Source organism: Chiloscyllium plagiosum, unplaced genomic scaffold, assembly GCF_037043375.1.
Source record: "Chiloscyllium plagiosum isolate Xiang-an unplaced genomic scaffold, Cpla_swu_hap1 HiC_scaffold_6, whole genome shotgun sequence".
NCBI classification, from domain to species: Eukaryota; Metazoa; Chordata; class Chondrichthyes; order Orectolobiformes; family Hemiscylliidae; genus Chiloscyllium; species Chiloscyllium plagiosum.
Window position 1 is genome coordinate 28,618,804 of NW_028270144.1, and position 19,540 is coordinate 28,638,343.

The 19,540-nt window shown below is 41.9% G+C and overlaps 2 protein-coding genes across 4 annotated transcripts in view; one reads left to right on the top strand and one right to left on the bottom strand.

The window, feature by feature from the left end:
* Positions 1–12,651, bottom strand: part of dis3 (DIS3 exosome endoribonuclease and 3'-5' exoribonuclease) — a 44,252-nt gene extending 31,601 nt beyond the window's left edge. Inside the window, exons 1-3 of one of the 2 annotated variants that reach the window (XM_043691366.2) lie at positions 12,284–12,651; positions 9,760–9,917; positions 7,127–7,323 (exon numbers count right to left, since the gene is read on the bottom strand). In XM_043691366.2, the coding sequence (XP_043547301.2) occupies positions 7,127–7,323; positions 9,760–9,917; positions 12,284–12,553 (625 nt within the window). In that variant the 5' untranslated portion in view covers positions 12,554–12,651. Of the gene's footprint in view, positions 1–7,126; positions 7,324–9,334; positions 9,475–9,759; positions 9,918–12,283 lie in introns of those variants that run through there. The other variant, XM_043691367.2, reaches the window with a different exon arrangement.
* A 1,853-nt stretch (positions 12,652–14,504) lies between these two features.
* Positions 14,505–19,540, top strand: part of pibf1 (progesterone immunomodulatory binding factor 1) — a 134,673-nt gene continuing 129,637 nt past the window's right edge. For both annotated transcript variants that reach the window (XM_043691368.2, XM_087987943.1), the window contains exons 1-2: positions 14,505–14,638; positions 18,755–19,051. In XM_043691368.2, the coding sequence (XP_043547303.2) occupies positions 18,803–19,051 (249 nt within the window). In that variant the 5' untranslated portion in view covers positions 14,505–14,638; positions 18,755–18,802. The remainder of the gene's footprint in view (positions 14,639–18,754; positions 19,052–19,540) is intronic.

Consider the following 19,540-nt stretch of genomic DNA (forward strand, 5'->3'; position numbering starts at 1 on the left):
ATGCTGGGGACCGCAAGGCAGAATGGCGAACAGCGTTTTTGATTAAGAATAATGTTACAGCTGTAAATAGGGAGGATATTCCAGGCAGAACGTCCAAGGAAGGGTTGATCACCTTATTGGGATTGTACTATAGACACCCCCCAACCGTCAGAAGGAAACTGTGAAGCAAATTTGTAAGAGTGTAGAGTAGTAGTGTTAGGGGATTTTAACTTTCCAAACATAGACTGGCACTGCCATAGTATTAAGGGCTTGGATAGAGAGGAATTTGTTAAGTACACACAAGAACATTTTCTGATTCAGTATGTCAATGTACCTACTAGAGAAGGTGCAGAACTTGACCTACTCTTGGGAAATAAGGCAGGGTAGGTGACTGAGGTATCAGTGGGGGAGCACTTTGGGGGAGAGCGACAATAATTCTATTAATTTTAAAATACTGATAGAAAAGGATAGATCAGATCTAAATGTTAAAGTTCTAAATTGGTGGAAGGCCAATTTTGACAGTATTAGGCAAGAACTTTGAAGCGTTGATTGGGGGCAAATATTCACAGGTAAAGGGATGGCTGGAAAGTGGGAAGCCTTCAAAAATGAGAATCCAGAGACCGTATGTTCCTGTTAGGGTGAAAGGTAAGGCTGGTAGGTATATGAAACGCTAGATGACTGAAGAAATTGTGATTTTGGTCAAAAAGAAAGAAGCATATGTCAGGTATAGATAGCAGGGATTGGGTACATCCGGAAAAGAGTTTAAAGGCAGGAGAAATATACTTATGAGGGAAATCAGGAGTTCATAAAGGGGACATGAGAGTTGAGGAGGAACCAAAGGGATTCTACAAATACACTAAGGACAAAAGAGTAACTAAAGAGAGAATAGGGCCCCTTACAAATCAGCAAGGCTGCCTATATGTGATACCGCAGGAGATGGGAAAAGTACTATGAGTATTTTGCATCAATGTTTACTGTGGAGAAGCATATGGAGGAAATAGAATGTGTGGAAATAAACAGCGACATGTTAAAAAATTTCCATATTACAGAGATGGTGATGCTGGAAGCCTTAAAACAGAAAGATAGATAAATTACTGTCATCTGATCAAGGGTACCCTAAACCTCTGTGGAAGGCTAGGGAAATTATTGCTGGGCTGCTGAGACATTTGCATCATCTATAGCCACAGGTGAGGTGCCAAAAGACTGGAGCTTGGAAAACACGGCGCCACTATCTAAGAAAGGTGGTAAGGATAAGCAAGGGAACTATAGACCATTGCCCAGAGTCGTGGTGGGCAATTTGTTGGAGGGGATCCTGACAGACAGGATTTGCATGTATTTGGAAAGGCAAGGACTCATTAGGGATAGTCAACATGGTTTTGTGTATGGGAAATCATGTCTCACTAACTTGACTGAGTTTTTTTAAGTAGCAAAAAAGATTAAGGAAGGCAGAGAGGTTGGTGTAATATATATGGACTTCAATAAGTAGTTTGACAAGGTTCTGCATGGTAGACTGGTTAACAAGGTTAGATCACATGGAATACAGGGAGAACTAGCCATTTGAATACAGAACTTGCTTACAGGTAGGAGACAGAGGATGGTGGTCGAGGGTGCTTTATCGAATGGAGGCCTGTGACCAGTGGTGTGCCGCAAAGATCAATGCTGGGTCCACTGTTTTTTTGCCACTTATAGAAATGACTTGAATGTGAATATAGGAGGTACAATTGCTAAGTTTGCAGATGACACCAAAATTGGAGATGCAGTAGTTAGTGAAGGTTACCTCAGAGAACAATGGGACCGAAGAATGGCTGATGGAATTTATTTTAAATAAATGTGAGGTGCTGCATTTTGGAATGGCAAATCAGAGCAGGACTTATACACTTAATGGCAAGGCCCTGGGAGTATTGCTAAAGAAAGAGTGCAGATTCAAAGTTCCTTGAAAGTAGAGTCAGAGATAGATAGGATAATGAAGGCAGTGTTTGGTATGCTTGCCGTTATACTCAATGCACTGAGATCATGGTTGGAGGTAATGTTGCAGCTGTACAAGACATTGTTTAGGCCACTTTTGAAATACTGCATTCAATTCTGGTCTCCTGGTACAAGGATGGTGTTGTGAAACTTGGAAGGGTTCAGAAAAGATTTACAAGGAGTTGCCAGGGTTGGAGCTATCGGGAAGAGGTTGAATAGACTGAGGCTATGGGGTGGTCTTATAAATGTTTATAAAATCATGAGGGGTTTGGATAGGGTGAATAGCCAAGGTCTTTTTCCTAGGGTAAGGGTGTCCAAAATTAGAGGTCATAGATTTATGACGAGAGGGACAAGATTTAAAAGGAACATAAAGGGCAACCTTTTCACAGAGAGTGGTGCCTGTATAAAATGAGCTGACAGAGGAAGTGGTGGAGGTTAGTACAATAACAACATTTACAAGACAACTGGATGAGTACATGAATAGGAAGGGTTTAAGAGGGATATGGGCCACAAGCTGACAAAAAGGCTTAGATTAATTTAAGTTGGTATGGATGAGTTGGACCGAAGGGTCTGTTTCCATGCTGTACATCTGTATGTACATCTGGCACTGTTGAAATATTGCATGCAATTCTGGTCCCCTTCCTGTCAGAAGGATGTTGTGGAACTTGAAAGGGTTCACAAAACATTTAAAAGGATGTTGCCAGGTTTGGAGGATTTGAGCTATGTGGAGAGACTGAATAAGCTGGGGCTGTTTTCCCTGGAGATTCAGAGGCTGAGGGGTGACCTTATAGAGGTTTATAAAATCATGAGGTGCATGGATAGGATAAATAAACAAGGTCTTTTCCCTGGGTTGGGAGAGCCCAGACCTGGAGGACAAACGTTGAGGGTGAGAGGGGAAAGATATAAAAAGGACCTAAGGGACAACGTTATCACACAGAGGGTGGTGTGTGCATGGAACAAGCTGCCAGAAGAAGTGGTGGAGGTCAGTACAATTACAGCATTTAAAAGGTATCTGGATGGGTATTTGAATAGGAAGGGCTTAAGAGGGATATGGACCAAGTGCTGGCAAATGGGACTAGATTAGGTTAGGATATCTGGTTGGCATGAATGAGTTGAAACGAAGGCCTGTTTCCGTGCTGTACATTTCTATGACTCTATGTGACTGTATCTTGCTTAGTTTCTGTCAACACTGGTCCCTGCAAAAAGTCCCCAAGGAATAGTTGTTTAATTCTTGTAATTGAGATTCAATTCTCCAAATATTCAACAAGTCAGCAATGAGCACTCAAACCTCCACCCTGCAGCTTTTGCAGGCACAATCCTTCTGACTGAAAACATAGTTCACAAACCAGTTCAAATTCTGGCCTCTCTTCGTGAGACTGGTTGACTCCTTACAAAGTTCCAGTTACTATTCAACATAATTGAACATATGCTTGAACATAAGGCCATTCTGGAGTCAAAGCATCTTCACAGCACTTTTTAAACAAGAACCAATCTGCATTTAACTTTCAGGCCTGGCCTCATGGACATATAGCAGCTTGTTTGTTTACTTTTTGTATATAAAGCAATTTGCAGCTCACAGTCCAAAGGCCATCTTCTCAGTTCACAATACAAACCAAAAATGATAAAAAGAATAAAACTAAATAAAATTTAAAAATGAAAAATCCATGATGGTACTAACATGAAAGAAACTGCAATCCATTTCCAGGCTAAAATGGTGAGTGGCTCGGAAAGGAAATTACAAGTAGTGGTATTCCCATGCATCTGCTGCCTTGGCTTCTGGATAGGAGTGGCCATCAGTTTTGGAGATGCTGTCAAAGGAATCTTAGTGAATTTCTGCAGTCATCTTGTAGATGGTATACACTCTGCTATGAGCATTAGTGGTAGCAGAAGTGAATGTGGATGCAGTGCCAATCAAGCTGGCTACTTTGTCCTGGACGATGTCAAGCTGGAGTGCCGTTGGGAGTTGCACTCATCCAGGTAAGTGGGAAAGCATTTCATCACACTCCTGACTTGTGCCTTGCAGATGACGGACAGGCTTTGGAGAGACAGGATGTGATCTACTAGCTGCAGAATTCAGTGTCTCTCCCGTAGTCACTGTACTTGTATCGCTAGTCTAGTTCAGTTTCTAGTCAATCTGATCTAATCTCAAGGACGCTGATTCTGCCAGATTCAGTGATGGTAACGCCATTGAATGTTAAGAGGTAATGGGTGTAATGTGTCTTGTTGGAAGTAGTCATTGCCAGCCACTTGTAGGCTGTAAAGGTAAATTAAAATTTGTCAGCCCATGCCTGCAAATTACCTAGGTCTTGCTGTATTGGACTTGGACTGCTTTAACTGAGGAGTCATGAATAATGCTGGACATTGTTTTCAAGTGAACACATCTCCCTATTTCTGCCCATATGATGGAAGGTCATTGATGAGCATCTGAAATTGGTTGTGCCCAGTATAGTCACCAGGTCAACATCTGAAAATATGTCAGAGTCATACAGCTTGGAAACAGCTGGAGCGGAGATGAGTGACCATCAACAACCATAACCATGTTTCTTTGTGCCAAGTATGATTCCAACCAGTGGAGTTTCACTATGGCTCCTTAGTGACACATTTTATCAAACACTGGCTTAATGTCAAGCAGAGTCAGTCTCACTTTATCTCTGGAGTTCAGCTGTTTAGTTCATGTCTGTACTAAAGACTACAATGAAGTCAGAAGTTGAGTGACCCTGGCAGAATTCTGGATCAGTGGTGCTGGAAGAGCACAGCAATTCAGCCAGCATCCAAGGAGTTTCGAAATGGACGTTTCAGGCAAAACCCAACTAAGCATTACTAATCAGGTTATTGTGAAGCAAGTGCTGCTTGATTGCACTGCTGTTGATTCCTCCATCACTCTATTGATGATCAAGAGTAGACTGATGGGGGCAGGAACCATTTGGTTTGGATTTGTCCTGCTTTGCATGCACAGGACATTGCTGAATCAAGATGGTTTATCCACTTATCACTTCTGATTGAAAACTGCTGCAAATACTTAGCCTGATCTTTTGCAATAACACTAATCATTCACAATGAGGATGTTTGAGGAACCTCCAGTGAACTGTCCAATACCATTTACAAGTGAATAGAGAGACTGAAGAGCTTAAACCTTATCTGTTGCTGATGAAATTGTTTGGAGCTGTCCAACATTTGCTGTTTGGCACACAACAGTCCAATGTTGTAGCCTCATCAAGTTTATTAACAGTTCCTCCTATAGTGGATCCTCTGATTATTGAGTCAAGGTGCTTGCCTTCTGGGATTTTGCTGGGTTTTTGCTCAGTAGACTTGAGGCCGCATGTGAAGGTTGTATCATGGCTGTCTGGTGGCGTGTTTTTAGGTGACCATGACAACCTTTCCTGCTGGATTCTGTCTCTGGGGCTGGTCATCATGGCTGAATGTGGGATTTTGGCCTTGCACTCCTTGTCTGGCTGCCACAATGTCAGTTGTGCCTGCTAACACTGACATTTTTGTCTGCCTCACGCGTAATGGTGGCCTGAGGTTCCTGCAACGGATCATGGCTCATTACTGGTGGAGCAGTGAAGGGAAGATGCTGGTTCTTGTCCAGCTTGGAGATATAGGATAATGGGTGCTTTGCTCTGGAGTATGATAGATCTCCTTTACTCTACTGCTGCCTGTGGGGAGTAGCGGGGTTGGGGGGGAATTGCTGTTCTAGTTTCTGGTTAGTTTGGGACTGCAGACTTCAATTGCAGCCAGCACCCTGTAGACTCCAGGTATGTGTAAGGCACATTGTGGCTATTGAGTCTAGTTGTTGCTGACATCCAAAGGTCCTCTCCATTGTGCCTGAATGGGTACTGGGGACAATGGAGGAATACACCACCCCTCAGGAGAATGCTCTCGGGAATGGCTGTGGGCTATCAGTGGGCAGTAACTCCACAAGGCAGTCTACGGCTGATTGGTGAGGGGTGCTTGCTGCAAACCTTGGACAACAGTTCAGGGTAAAGACAGACCACAAATCAGAAAGCTGACAATGGATTCATGTCTTAGAGTGAGAGTTGCACCTAATTATTGGATCAGGCATTGAAAATCAACAACATTAAAACCATGCTTATGATGTTAAATGTGATTTCTGTCCTAATAATTTCTTGAATTTAAAGCAAAACAATGTTACTAAGGACAATAGGAGACTCCCTGTACTGTAGCAGTTCATGTTCGTATGCAACAGGACCTAAACATTCAGGCATGGAATGATAAACTGCAAAGCCACATTTGTGCCATACATTGTGCCAGGCAATGACAATCTCCTCTGACAAGCAAACACCTAACCACTGCCCTTGATATTTAGCCACATGAGTATTGGCCCTAGTAAAGCAGAGTAGTGGATAAAAATTCCTTGGTAAGTAAACCACCTCCTGACTCTCTAGAGCCTATCCACTATCTACAAGGCTGATTGCAATGGAATGCTCTCCACTAGCCTGGATGAGTGCAGTTTCAACATACACAAGATGCAGGACACCAACTGCTTAATGGCATTCACCACCTTCAGTATTCACTTCTTCTAACAATAATGGACAGTAGCAGCAGCATGTACCATCTTTAACGTCCACTGTTACAACTCATGCAGATTCCTTTAATAGTTTCTTCCAAACACAAAACTTCTATTTCTAAGTCATGGATAGCAAGTGCTTGAAAACACCACCACCTGCAAGTTCTACTTCAAACCTCAAATCACCTAAACCTGAAATTATATTGCTATTGCTTCACTGCAGCTAGGACTCATTTCTTAACAACATTGTGGGTGTCCCTACACCACTGTATCTATAACAATTTAATGTGGAGGCTCATCACCACCTTCTCAAGGAAATTAAGCGAGGGCAGTAAATGATAGACTAATCTGTGATGATCACATTCCATGAAAGAACAAGTATTTTCAAAAAGTGAATACTCTCACTGAACCAACACAACAACATCAAGAGAAATTAACTAGTAAACCAATATGGCTGTCACATACTGATGTCTGGAATTTGTCCAGGTACTTGCTCTTCTTAGTCCATTTCACAGACACCCTACTGGAGATGCCTGTTCTAGTGAGCAAAAATCTCAGTTTTCAAGCAGCATATATTGAATAATACTCCAGTAGGTCCTGCATACAAGTTTCTATCAGCTAAAGAGATGCTAATTCTGCAAATCCCATACTTACATGTAAATGCTACCAGGCCATCTTCCACAGCACGCTCTTTGTTTTTTCTGTCATTTGTTATCAAGACAACCTGAAGTTGCAGGGTGTTATTATGTGATTTTTTGAGATGTTCGTTATACCACTTCACTGCTATCCGTATTGCTCGGTCATTCCTGTCATTTGCACTTTCACCTTGTTCTTGCTCTATGTAGGTATCTCTGAAGAGGCAACACATACCAGGTGTTTATGGACATTATTCAAAGTGGATTAATCCTGAATTTTCAATATTCTTAACAGCTATATCTGTCTTTTGTCAAAATAATGAAACAGCTTTGAAATTCCTGATTATACCACTGAATAGATGAGGAGAAAATAATATAAGTTGGAGAAGACAGTCATTATGGTCACCTATTTTGTTATATGTGACAGTCTCACATTTCTTCATAAGCGCATCCCATCCATTTGTTTGCAGTATGGTGGCTCAGTGGTTAGCACCGCAGCCTCACAGCGCCAGAGATCCAAGTTAGATTCCAGCCTTGGGTGACTGTCTGTGCAGAGTTTGCACATTCTCCCCAGGACTATGTGGGTTTCCTCCAGGTGCACTGGTTTCCTCACACAATCCATGCCAAATTGCCCATAGTGTTAGGTCAGAGGGAAATGGGTCTGGGTGGGTTACTCTTCGGAGGATCAGTGTGGACTTGTTGGACTAAAGGATCTGTCCCTACACTGTAGGTAATCTAATCTAAAAAGACATGCATTAGCAGTATACAATGGCTCTCATTCTCACAATTAAAGGCAATTTTAACAGTTGCACTATTGCCATTTGCTGAGATTAGTTATATCCGGAGCAAATGGGAGCAGCCTCAGTATATTATCAGCAATCCATTGAGATCAGAGAGTGGGGCTGCATCTCAGCACTGACGAGAAGAAGAAGAATAGATAAAAAGTTCTCTCTTTTATTCAGGAAAAAATGTAATACAATGTGTGTGATCTATATTTAGAAATAGCATATATTTCAGAGTTTGGCTTTTGAACAACTGGCATGAGGGTTTGGGGTATATGAGAGGGTTTAACGATTAGGTTGGCAGTATTGCTGGTGCGAGACATAATCTCTGAAGTAAAAATGGGAATTTGTTTGTTTTGATTAGATTAGATTCCCTACAGTATGGAAACAGGCCCTTCGGCCCAACAAGTCCACACCGGTCCTCTGAAGATTGACCCATGTCCCTACCCGATATTCACCCCTGAACACTATGGGAAATTCAGCATGGCCAATTCACCTGACCTGCACATCTTTGGATTGTGGGAGGAAACTGGAGCACCCAGAGGAAACCCACGCAGACACAGGCAGAATGTACAATCTACACACAGTCGCCCGAGGCTGGAATCGAACCCGGGTCCCTGGTGCTGTGAAGCAGCAGTGCTAACCACTGAGCTACTGTGCTGTCCCCTGGGAGAGTTTTATGAACAGACAAAATAAACATTTAAGAGTATTAGCCAGCTTTCTGTTAATAGAATCAGAAATTGATTTGTTCATTAGGTTCGCAGAAGTCCTGTTAGGAGTTGGCTGTAAAAACATAGATCTTGTTGAAGGAAGGAAATAATTTAGAACTGTTAGGAAATAAGGATACTGGAGACATAAAATCATAGAGTCTTTACAGTTCAGAAAGAGACTATTCAGCCCATGGAGTCTGCATCAACCCTCTGAAAGGCAAATCACCCAGCCCAAATCTCCACTATCCTTTCCCTGCATTTAGCATGGATATTCCACCTAGCCTGTACATCCATAGAAAACACAGGTCAGTTTAACATGGCAAATCCACCTAAGCTCAAATCTTTGGAGCGTGGGAGGAAACAGAAGCAGGCAGCAAAAACCCATGCAGACAAAAGGATAATTTGCAAACTCTACACGTCACCCAAGCCTGGAAACGTTTCCAAATCCCCAGCACAGTAAGGCAGCAGTGCTAACCACTGAACTACCGTGCTGCTTAAGGGGAAATGTAAATATAAGCCTAGTTATGCGAATAATCAAAGAAGAAGCTAGCAAACTCTCAAGACCAGAAATTGAAAGAAACAAGCAAATAGATGTGACAGAGAAGGGAGTCATCTTGGGTGTTTGGAATATTGCAAAGTGATGGTGTTGGCATAGATGGGATTGCATTTTTACTAGGTGTTTCGCAATTTTTCAATTTTTTAAATATGAAAATAGATTGGTTAATTCTATTTTACCTTTTCTTTTGCATTATAAGCTTCTGTTTTATTATGAGAATCAGATCTGCCACATGGTTTGGTATGTTTCAATAAAAAAAAATGTAATCTATGAAGCCAGAATTCAGTCTGGGATCTGGCTTGTCCAGTAGTAACATCAGCTGGAATTATAACAAAAGACAGAAAGATATTTGACTTGTAATAGTTATTTATCAACTTCTGAACCAGAAAAATACTGTAATTTTCATCTAAAATAAATTTCTGATTTCAATAGCATTGAACAGTTTACTCAAGAAGACCACCTTCATTGTCAACAGTACTTCACCCTCTCAAATTATGAAGCAATCATCACATGAAATCAGTCAGATAAGAGACAGAAGGAACATCACACAATCCCATGTTTTCTGAATAAGATTAAATACCAAACATGTTTCATCTTTTCTTACTTGTGATGTTCGTTTGTGAAAGTGTAAAAATGCTTTTCAGGATTGTTAATTACGTCCTTAATTCTTTTGTATACAGGAGCACTTCGATGTCTGACTTCTTGCAGCACCGTCTGCAGGATCACCACATTCTGGATCGCAGGATTCTCAAGAATATCAATCTAATAAGAAAAAGAAAAAGTGTGTTTTGGACCCAAAAGAATGACAATCACGAAACGATTTTAAATCTCCATGTTCGCATGCACCATGCGCAATATTTTGTCTCTTTTCAGGAATCACATGTATTCACTGAATTTAACTGCAGAACCATTTACAATATATAACAGGAAAACAGATGGCACCAATGTCGCAGCAGGATGCAAACTAATAAGCAGTGATTCAGTTTGTTGAACTCTCACTTTTTGAATCAGAGGAATGGGACTTCAAGTCTCACTCCATAGATTTAAGCAGATCTCGAACATTGTGTAATGCTGCTTTGTCAGAAATGCTGCCTTATGGGTGACATGCAAAGCTGGGTTCTTCCTATCCTCTCAAGATGAATAGGAGGTTGTAGATGTCGACCAGTTTGAAAGGTTTGTGTTATAAAGAAACGCTGAATTGACTAGGACTTTTTTCACTGGAGCGTGGAAGGTTAAGACGCAACCTTATAGAACTTTATAAAGTAATAAAGGGTATCAATAGTGTTAATGATATTTGTCTTTTCCCTAGGATTTCAAGACTAGCGGACACTTTTTTTTTTAAGCGCGAGGCGAGAGATTTTAAAAAAAGACATGAGGGGCAAATTACTTTTCAGAGGGTGGTTCACGTGTGGAATGAAATTCCTGAGGGTACATCCTGTACAACCTCAACATGACATGAGACATTTGTTTCTCCCACAGGGGAGTCACTGAGATATCAAGTTTTCTCATTCAACCTCACCTTCTAATTTAATGCTATTTTTCCAGGTTATTGCAATATCCCTTAATATTTTTTTATCTTAAACATACTCAATGGTTAAGAGTCCATTCCTTTGGGAACAAGGATTTCAAAGACTCAACAGTCTAATTACTCCAATCATGGTCTTAAAAGACCGACTTATTATTCTGAGACTTATTGTGCATCCCAGCAACTCTCGCCTGCAGCCAGAGGTAACATTCTTGTTTTTGCATCCATCTAGGACAGTGTATGTTCCACTTTAATCACCTTTCATTCTTCCGAACTAGAAACGTCTGGAAACTTCTTTCTAACACAATATGAATGTACCTACACCCAAATGAATTGCATTAGTTCAAGAAAGCAGCTCACCACCACGTTCTCAATGGGGAAACAAGAGATAGGGGATTAATGTTGGTTGTGCCCACATCCTATGAATTAATTCTTAATAGAAATACACAAAGGAGCTGAAACAGTTGACCTTGACTGGGTTTTGCAGACTGAAACATTCCAAGCTCCAGGATTACATGCTGAAGGACTCACTAAAGCTTGGGGCAGCTGCCGCCAAGGTGCATGAGGTAAAGAGCACTGTCCGAGGTCCTTGTGCTGAAGGTAAATGGGGTTCCATTCAATTATCAGATACTCTTAGTGCCTCAAATACATGTAAATATTGTTTTACTTATATAAGAGATTCTTTGGTTTGTTTGGATAGAGTAAAGCTCCAACATTTGTTTGTTACCTAGATATTTTACTGAACAGAAGCAAACTGCACTTATGACAACAAAGTTAAAATATCACAACACTAGATTATAGTCCAACAGGTTTATTTGGAAGCACTGCTCCTTCACTGCTCCTTCATAATGGGCAAAATCATTAGACACAGAATTTATAGCAAAAGATTACAGTGTCATGCAAGTAAAATGATATATTTAACAAACCCTGATTGTCTTTTAGACTGGGTTACAGGTCCTGTTCGTTAATAGCAAAGACAAAAGACTTAACAACAATCGATGTTTGTTAAATATATCATTTTACTTGCACGACACTGTAATCTTTTGCTATAAATTGTGTCTTATGGTCCAACTCCACAACCACCGGGATCCAAAACCGGCTCCTCCACATCATATAGACACAAAGACATTGTTCATGTATAAAATATATTTTTGAAATAAAATACGAAGGAGCTGAAACCTGTGTACGACCCACGGTGCTGACAAGGAATGCATACAAGAGTGAAACTGCAGCTCAGAGAGAAGCATGCCACTGGGCGAAAACAGTTTAATTACATCCAACTTTGCGATTTTCAATTTGAAATGATCGGTGCTGCAGGCTTTTCGTATCCTGAAGTGTTTAAATGAGGTGCGAATTTTATCGCAGCGTTTATAAATTTGCTGAACAAAGAGTATTCCCCCGCCCCAACCAGGGACGGAAAGGGGGGAGGAAGGGAATATCCTTTTTTTAAAAAAAGCGCCGGGGGTGCTGTAAATCAGAAACAAATAACTCTAACCCCCACCCCCCAAAGAAGTTTCTGGAAAAGCTCAGCGGTATCTGTGGAGAGAAGTCAAGAGATGATGCTTTTTTTTCCCCAAGAGAGCCTCCTTCAGGATGTCCTTACCTGGTGAAGTACCACGTTGGTGTCGGGCAGGAGGTAGTGCGGGTGTGGGCAGAGCTGGCTGTCGGTGTGGGGGTCGTCGGTGAGGCCCCCGGGGCCCTGTCCCTGTCCCTGTCCCGGGGAGGGGGTGGGGGTGGCACAGCCGCCCCGCGAGCCGCACTCCTCACACGGGGCCCAGCCGCACAAGATGTCGTCCCGCAGGTAATGCTCCCGCACCACCTTCAGCACCCCGCCCGACCGCGTCTTCTTGATGAAACTCTTAGACTTCAGCATCCTTCGGGGGCTGGGCGAGTGAACGCGTCGTTTTTCACACTTTCTAACTTTTTGGGTTAAATAAAATCGTACAGCCCGCCGCCACCGGCACCGTCATCAACCGGGGCTCCCCTCCGCCTGATGGCCGACCGAAACATTGACTCCGACTCCCACTCCCCTCCCCTGCACATGAAGGAATTCAATTCCACTCCAAAAACCTGACTCCAGACCTGGTACACTACAGAAGGCTCGAGCACACACACAAATAAAACAAATGGCTGGAAAATCTATGGAGAGAGAGACCGAACCCAAGGTTGCAGGGTCCAGTGGCCCTTTTTCAGAAATGACTCGTCAGCCTTGGTCACCTTATCTCGTCTTCAACATATAATTTCAGTTGCATCACACTGTGAACTTTTACTATAAATTCTGTGTCTAACGATCTTATTCTCCACAACCACCTGATGAAGGAGTAGCGCTCCGAAAGCTAGTGCTTCCGAATAAACCTGTTGGACTATAACCTGGTGGTGTGATTTTCAAATATCTCCACAAGACTCTGTCCCTTTTTCCTTTCTAAATGGTCACCATGCAAATTTTTCTGTTGAGGTTTAAGTCCATGAAGAAGTCATACGAGACAAAAAAATCCGTTTCTCTGTTCTGATTTCTCTGCACAGATGGTGCCAGACTGTTGAGTTGCTCCAGCATTTTATGTTTCTTTTAAATTTAAGTCCATACACATTGTCTGAAATAACATATTGTGTGTTTCTTGCTCCTTTCCATATTTAAACCCCATTTATTCCAATCCAGTCTCATACTGAATGGCATTTTCAGCTTTTTTAAAATTAAATTCACCTGGACTTGGGTGTGAATCAAAGTAGCTGGGAAATGCTGTAAAAGTGTCTCCACACACTAAAGTTTAAAATCACACAACAGGTTATAGTCCAACAGGTTTACTTGGAAGTACTAGGTTTTAGAGCGCTGCTCCTTCATCAAGTAACTTTAAAGTCTTTTGCTAAAAAATGAGTCTTATGATCCCGCTCCACGAGCTATCTGATGAATGAGCAGTGTTTTGAAACCTTGTGCTTCCAAATAAACCTGTCAGAGTATAACCTGGTGTTCGCCGGAAGGTGGGTAGGGGTGGGCTGCCTTAGAGTGGTCGGAAGATGGGAGGGACAGGGGCTTGCTGGGTCTGTATTGTCTGCACTTTTATATGTAACAGTATTGTCTAATGTACAAATGTCATTGTCACTGTCTTGTCCTATGTGGAACTGGGATTTGAGGTTTGTCCTCATCTCCCTGTAAAATGGTTGAACGGTAGAGTTTGGGGCCTAGCTTTGCTGCTCCTCTCCCTTGTAAAATTGCTGTCTCTTGTGTACAGCTGTAAATGTTTTTTTGTAAACCGTTTTGTAATTTGTTTAACAAAATAAAAAAAAAACTGGTGTTGAGTTATTTTTAACTTTGTCCACCCCAGTTCAACACCAGCTTCTCCTCTTCATCATGTCCACAAGATAATGTTGAGGAGTTTTTATGTTAAGGTTTTGTTTGGCCAACTGCTGGCTCGTGATTAATCCTTGACGGTCTGAAGTTCTTCTTTCCACCACGAGGTGGGTTCTTCCTCTTGTTCCACAAAGTACTGGAAATCCTCGCTTTTGAAAAGTCTTATTGGAAATGAAGTTATTTCTCATGTATACAAACAAAAAAAGAAAATAACACTCACAGTTTGGTTCTGGTGAATTGGTTTGAGAGTGGAAGACCGTGTGCCGGTCCTCCGGCGTAGGGGGCGCTGCTGGCTCCCGGTCCTCCGGCGTAGGGGGCGCTGCTGGCTCCCGGTCCTCCGGCGTAGGGGGCGCTGCTGGCTCCCGGTCCTCCGGCGTAGGGGGCGCTGCTGGCTCCCGGTCCTCCGGCGTAGGGGGCGTTGCTGGCTCCCGGTCCTCCGGCGTAGGGGGCGCTGCTGGCTCCCGGTCCTCCGGCGTATGGGGGCGCTGCTGGCTCCGATCTCGCTGGTTTGTCTCCGGGTCGTGCTGCTTGTGATGGTGAAGCGCTGGGGTCAAGGCGGTGTTTTCAAGTTGCAGCGAAGTGTGTTGGCGTTTCTGGTGGCGACTGAACCGGGTGAGAGGGTGCTGGTGGCTGGCAGCGGACAGTAACAGTGATTGAGGTTTGGGAGCTGACCGGGGGGAGGGCCCGGTTGCTATGGGCCTGTTGCAGTCACCCCAACAACTGAAGACGCTGTTTCTGTTGAAAACAGTTAACGAGTCTCTTTGTCAACAGTTGGAAGGGAAACTGACTGCAAGTGCACTTGCACCGAAGGAAATATTGTGTTAAAACTTAACTAAAGACTACATACATTTGTCATTGTCAGTGCAAAAAATGGCAGGTTGGAAATCCCACGCTATTGGCAGAAGGGTCTGGTCTATCGTTGTGTTAGGGGACATTGCGATCAATTTAATTCAAAGTTAAAAATCACAACACCAGGTTATAGTCCAACAGGTTTAACTCCACCACCACCTGATGAAGGAGCAGTGCTCTGAAAGCTAGTGCTTCCAAATAAACCTGTTGGACTATAACCTGGTGTTGAGATTTTTTAACTTTGTACACCCCAGTCCAACACCAGCTCCTGTTTCCACTCTCTACGGAATCTAGTCTAATTGTTGAAGGAAGAACAAATGCAGGTAAGTGGAGTTGAAATATCCATCAGCCATGTTTAAATGGCAGAGTGGACTCGATAGGCCATTCCTAAGTCTTATGGTCTTAACCTCCTTGAAATAAAGTCCAAAATTCTTCTGCACCCATATGCTGACTTTTATGTACAAGTGTCCCCTGTTGAGTTGCAGCTTTCTGCAGTTTTTCCCCATTTACATTATGCTATTCATTTGTTCTTCCTTCAACAATTAGATTCTGTACAGAGTGGAAACAGGCCCTTCGGCCCAACAAGTCCATGCTGCCCCCCCCCCCCGACTATTGCATCTAACACTATGGGCAATTTAACATGGCCAATTCACTTGGCCTGCATATCTTTGGATTGTGGGAGGAAACCCACACAGACATTGGGAGAGTGTGCAAACTCCACAAAGACAGTCACCTGAGAGTGGAATTGAACCTGGGATCCTGGTGCTGTGAGGTGGCAGTGCTAACCACTGAGCCACTGGGAATTGTTATGACACAGGGTAAACTCCTCTGCTAATTTAAATCCAACACAAAGAAGCTCATTCACTGTAATCTGTTAAATGTTGTGAGGCAAAGAACTATTCCCAGATTTCACTATTTAAAGTAAAAATTAACAATTTTATTCTTTCAGTCCAACAGACAACATTAAAACTACTATTTACAATTCCTTTCTCTTAAACCTATCTTTTACCTCCCACTCTGCAATACTGGTCCAGTAAAAAAAAAGCCCAATTAAAATTTACAAGAAAAAACAAGTTTCAAAACCAGTCAACTTTGTAGATTTTCTTCTGGGTTTTCCTGGGTCATGTTCTGTAGTCTTCTGCCACACAACTTTCCTTATGGACCGGAACCTTTCAGAAAGCTGTTTGGCTAGAGTCTATACTTGTTGGTGCTTGATAGTTCTACCCCTAACTGTTCAAAATGTCTGGTTTTATACCCCAAAACATTGGATACTTTAATTGGTTTGATGTCATCAAAACACTAAATTGACATTCAATTGGATTTTGGTATCTGGGGCATAATTTAAACTGATTGGCTAAATTTGAATATTTTTGTTCCATGGCAATGCAACTCCAGCTATTTGATTCAACCAAGTATTATGTTTTTACCTTGTTCAGCACTCTGTGTGTTTTCAGTCAGTCCATGCTAGCTTCCTCTTTTTTTAAATGTACAGTACGCACCTACACCTTCATAACAAAGTGAACAACTTCATGTTTTCCCACGTTATACTCCAATTGCCCAGATTTTCTGTCCACTTAACCTGTCAATGCTTCTGTAAACTGTTTGTATCCCCCTGCAACTTGCCTTTCTATCAAATTTGAGTACAGTACATTTGTTTCTTTCCTTTAAGTCATTAACATATGTTTTAATAGTTGCAGTCTCAGCACTAATCCCTATGGAACCCCACTTGTCTCAGGTTGTCAATGGAAAAAAAGTCCCTTATCCCCAATTGCTGTTTCCTGCTCATGAGCCAATTTTCAATACATCCCATTATACTATCTTCATTTCTTATGAATTAACCGTTTCTGAGGTACCTTGTTGAATGCCTTCTGGAAGTTTAGTCAATGAAAATTACTCTTTCATGAAACCATGCTGACTCTGCTTGATTCGATTATGAATTTCCAAATGTTCTGCTATTACTTCCTTAATAATTGATCCCAACACTTTTCCAGTGATAGATGTTAGGCTCATTAGTTTATCATTGCTGTTTTTGGCCTCCTGCCCTTTTTTAATAACGTTGTCACATTAGAGTTTTTTCAATCCTCTGGTACTTCTCCAGAATCCAAGCATTTTTGGAAAATTACAACCAATACACCCACTACCTCTATACCTACCTCTTTTAGGAGCCTAGGGTGCAAGCCATTAGGGCCAGGGTACTTTTTTTGTTTTTAGCATCATTAGTTTATCAAATACTGCTTCTCTTGTGATGATTATGTACTTTATTCCTTCCCCATTTTCTTCAGTATTAATGTGATGTTTGAAATATCTTCCGCCATAAAGATTGATGCAAAATATGTTTAATTCCTCTGCCATTTCCTTCCCGTAAGGATCTCCTCAAATTAATTTTCTAATGGACCTATATTCACTTTGATCTCTGTCTTGCATTTTATGTATTTAAAGAAGCTGTTATTGTCAGTTTTTATATTCCTCTCTCATTTACCCTTGGAACAGCTCCCACCTTCCCCAGTATTGGTGCCCATGTCCCATGAATTCAAACCCATTTCTCCCACACTGATCTTTGAGTCACATGGTTACGTCTTTGATTTGGAGATGCCGGTGCTGGACTGCGGCGTTCCTTCATCAGAAGGCTGTGTTCTCCGCAACCACCTGATGACGGAGCAGTGCTCCGAAAGCTAGTGTGCTTCCAATTAAACCTGTTGGACTATAACCTGGTGTTGTGTGATTTCTAACTGGTTACGTCTTTAATCTTGCTGACCCAGTGTAACTTAGCTCATGGCTGAAGTAGTAATCTGTAGATTATTACTTTTTGGTATTGCTGTCTAATTTAACTCCCAGCTGCTCATACTCCCTTAGCAGAACATCATTCTACCTACATTAGTACAACTTGGACCATGACAACTGGTTCTTTCCTCTCCCACTCCAAGTTCTTGTGCAGCTTTGATGAGATATCTTGAATCACAGCACCAGGCAGACAGCCTTCTGGACTTTAGATCCTGGCCACAGAGAATAGTGTCTATTTCATTGATGATGTTATCACTGATAACAACTGCATTTCTTTGTTCTCCATGCCCCCCCCCCCCCCCCCCCCCCGAATGGCTTCTTGTACTGTGGTGCTATGGACAGTTTACTCATCCTCCTGACAGGCCCATTCACATCCATGCAGGGTGCAAGAATCTCTATCCAGTTAGACAAACTCAAGGACTGAGACTCCGGCAGCACTTCCTCCGGGATCCCTCTATTTATATTTATCATAAGCAAATTCTCCTGTCCCTGATTACTCTTTCAATTCGTGGTTGTTAAACTCTCCTCCTCCCTAATGTGTCACAGTGTTTGAACCTTGAGCTCCAGCTCATCAATACTGAGCTGGAGTATGTTAAGCAGCCAGCACTTACTGCAGATGTGGTCATTATGAACCACAATAAAGTCCACCAGTTCCCACATTGTGCAGGTACAACACAGAACCTTGACCTGCATCTCCATTTTAGTTAGTTCTTAATTTGTTTTTTTAAATAATTTCTTATTTGTCTTTTAGTTTGTAACCTGTAAAATATTTCCCCTATTTAGCCTTAATCTGAAAGTAATTTATAATAGTCAAATTAGTAGCTATTACCAACCAGTGGATGTATGATTTCCCTGTGATGTCACTCTTTGTTTTGTGCTGGGCCCCCAATCCTGGGCTTCAGTGTATCTTATTAAGAAGACCTCACAACCGTGAACCAACAAAAAAAAAGACTCTTCCCCTCTGCACCAAATTCCCAAGCTGCTCTAGAATCCCAGAAATATACACTCACTCGGGCTGTGCCTCAGTCCGGAAGTGATCTCTCATTCCTGAGTGTGAGAAGCTTACTTATCGTGCACTTTCTTTTGTTAATATTTAAGGTCAAGAGTCTTCATCTTGTGTCAAAGCAAATCTTCCAAGGAAATACCATGTCCCAGAAGAAGTGTAAAGATGATAAAGTCCATGTTTCCAGCTCCTTTGAATCAGAGGACATCAGTTTAGAAACAACTGTGCCTACAGATGATGTTTCTTCATCAGAAGAGAGAGAAGCTTCCACTAAAGTCACCAAACAGTTAATCGAGCGGAAGGAGCTTCTTCACAACTTGCAGCTCCTAAAAATTGAGTTGTCACAGAAAAACCTAATAATTGACAATCTGAAGGTCGAATACCTCACAAAAGTAAGTTCTTTAGCTCATGTTTTAAATTACTGTATAAGGAGTTGGAATGTGCGAATTGCTAATGTTTGATGTCGTTGTAATAAATACTGTAAATGCATTTTAGAGGAACCTAGATTTGTGCAGAACAAAGAAAGGAATAGAAGGATATCTAATAAGGTTTGACAGCTTAGCATGGTTGGAGGTTCATGTAGACCATAAACATAGTGAGTGAATATTTGGCCAAAATTGTCATCCCATTTCTGTATCAGTCGAACACTCAGAGAAACAGTATGGCTCGAAATACTTCATCTTTATTCCGAGCCCTGGAGAGAGTCCATGTGCACAAAGACATGAGTTCTCGGTCTTCTCTCGAACAGCAGATTCTTAAACAACTATATAATCACTTACAGGGAGCAGCATCCAAATAAGGCAACATCTATATTGATTGGGTGACCATTATGATCACCAAGCATCAACAGTAAAGATTAAGCCATCTGGCATTACACAGTA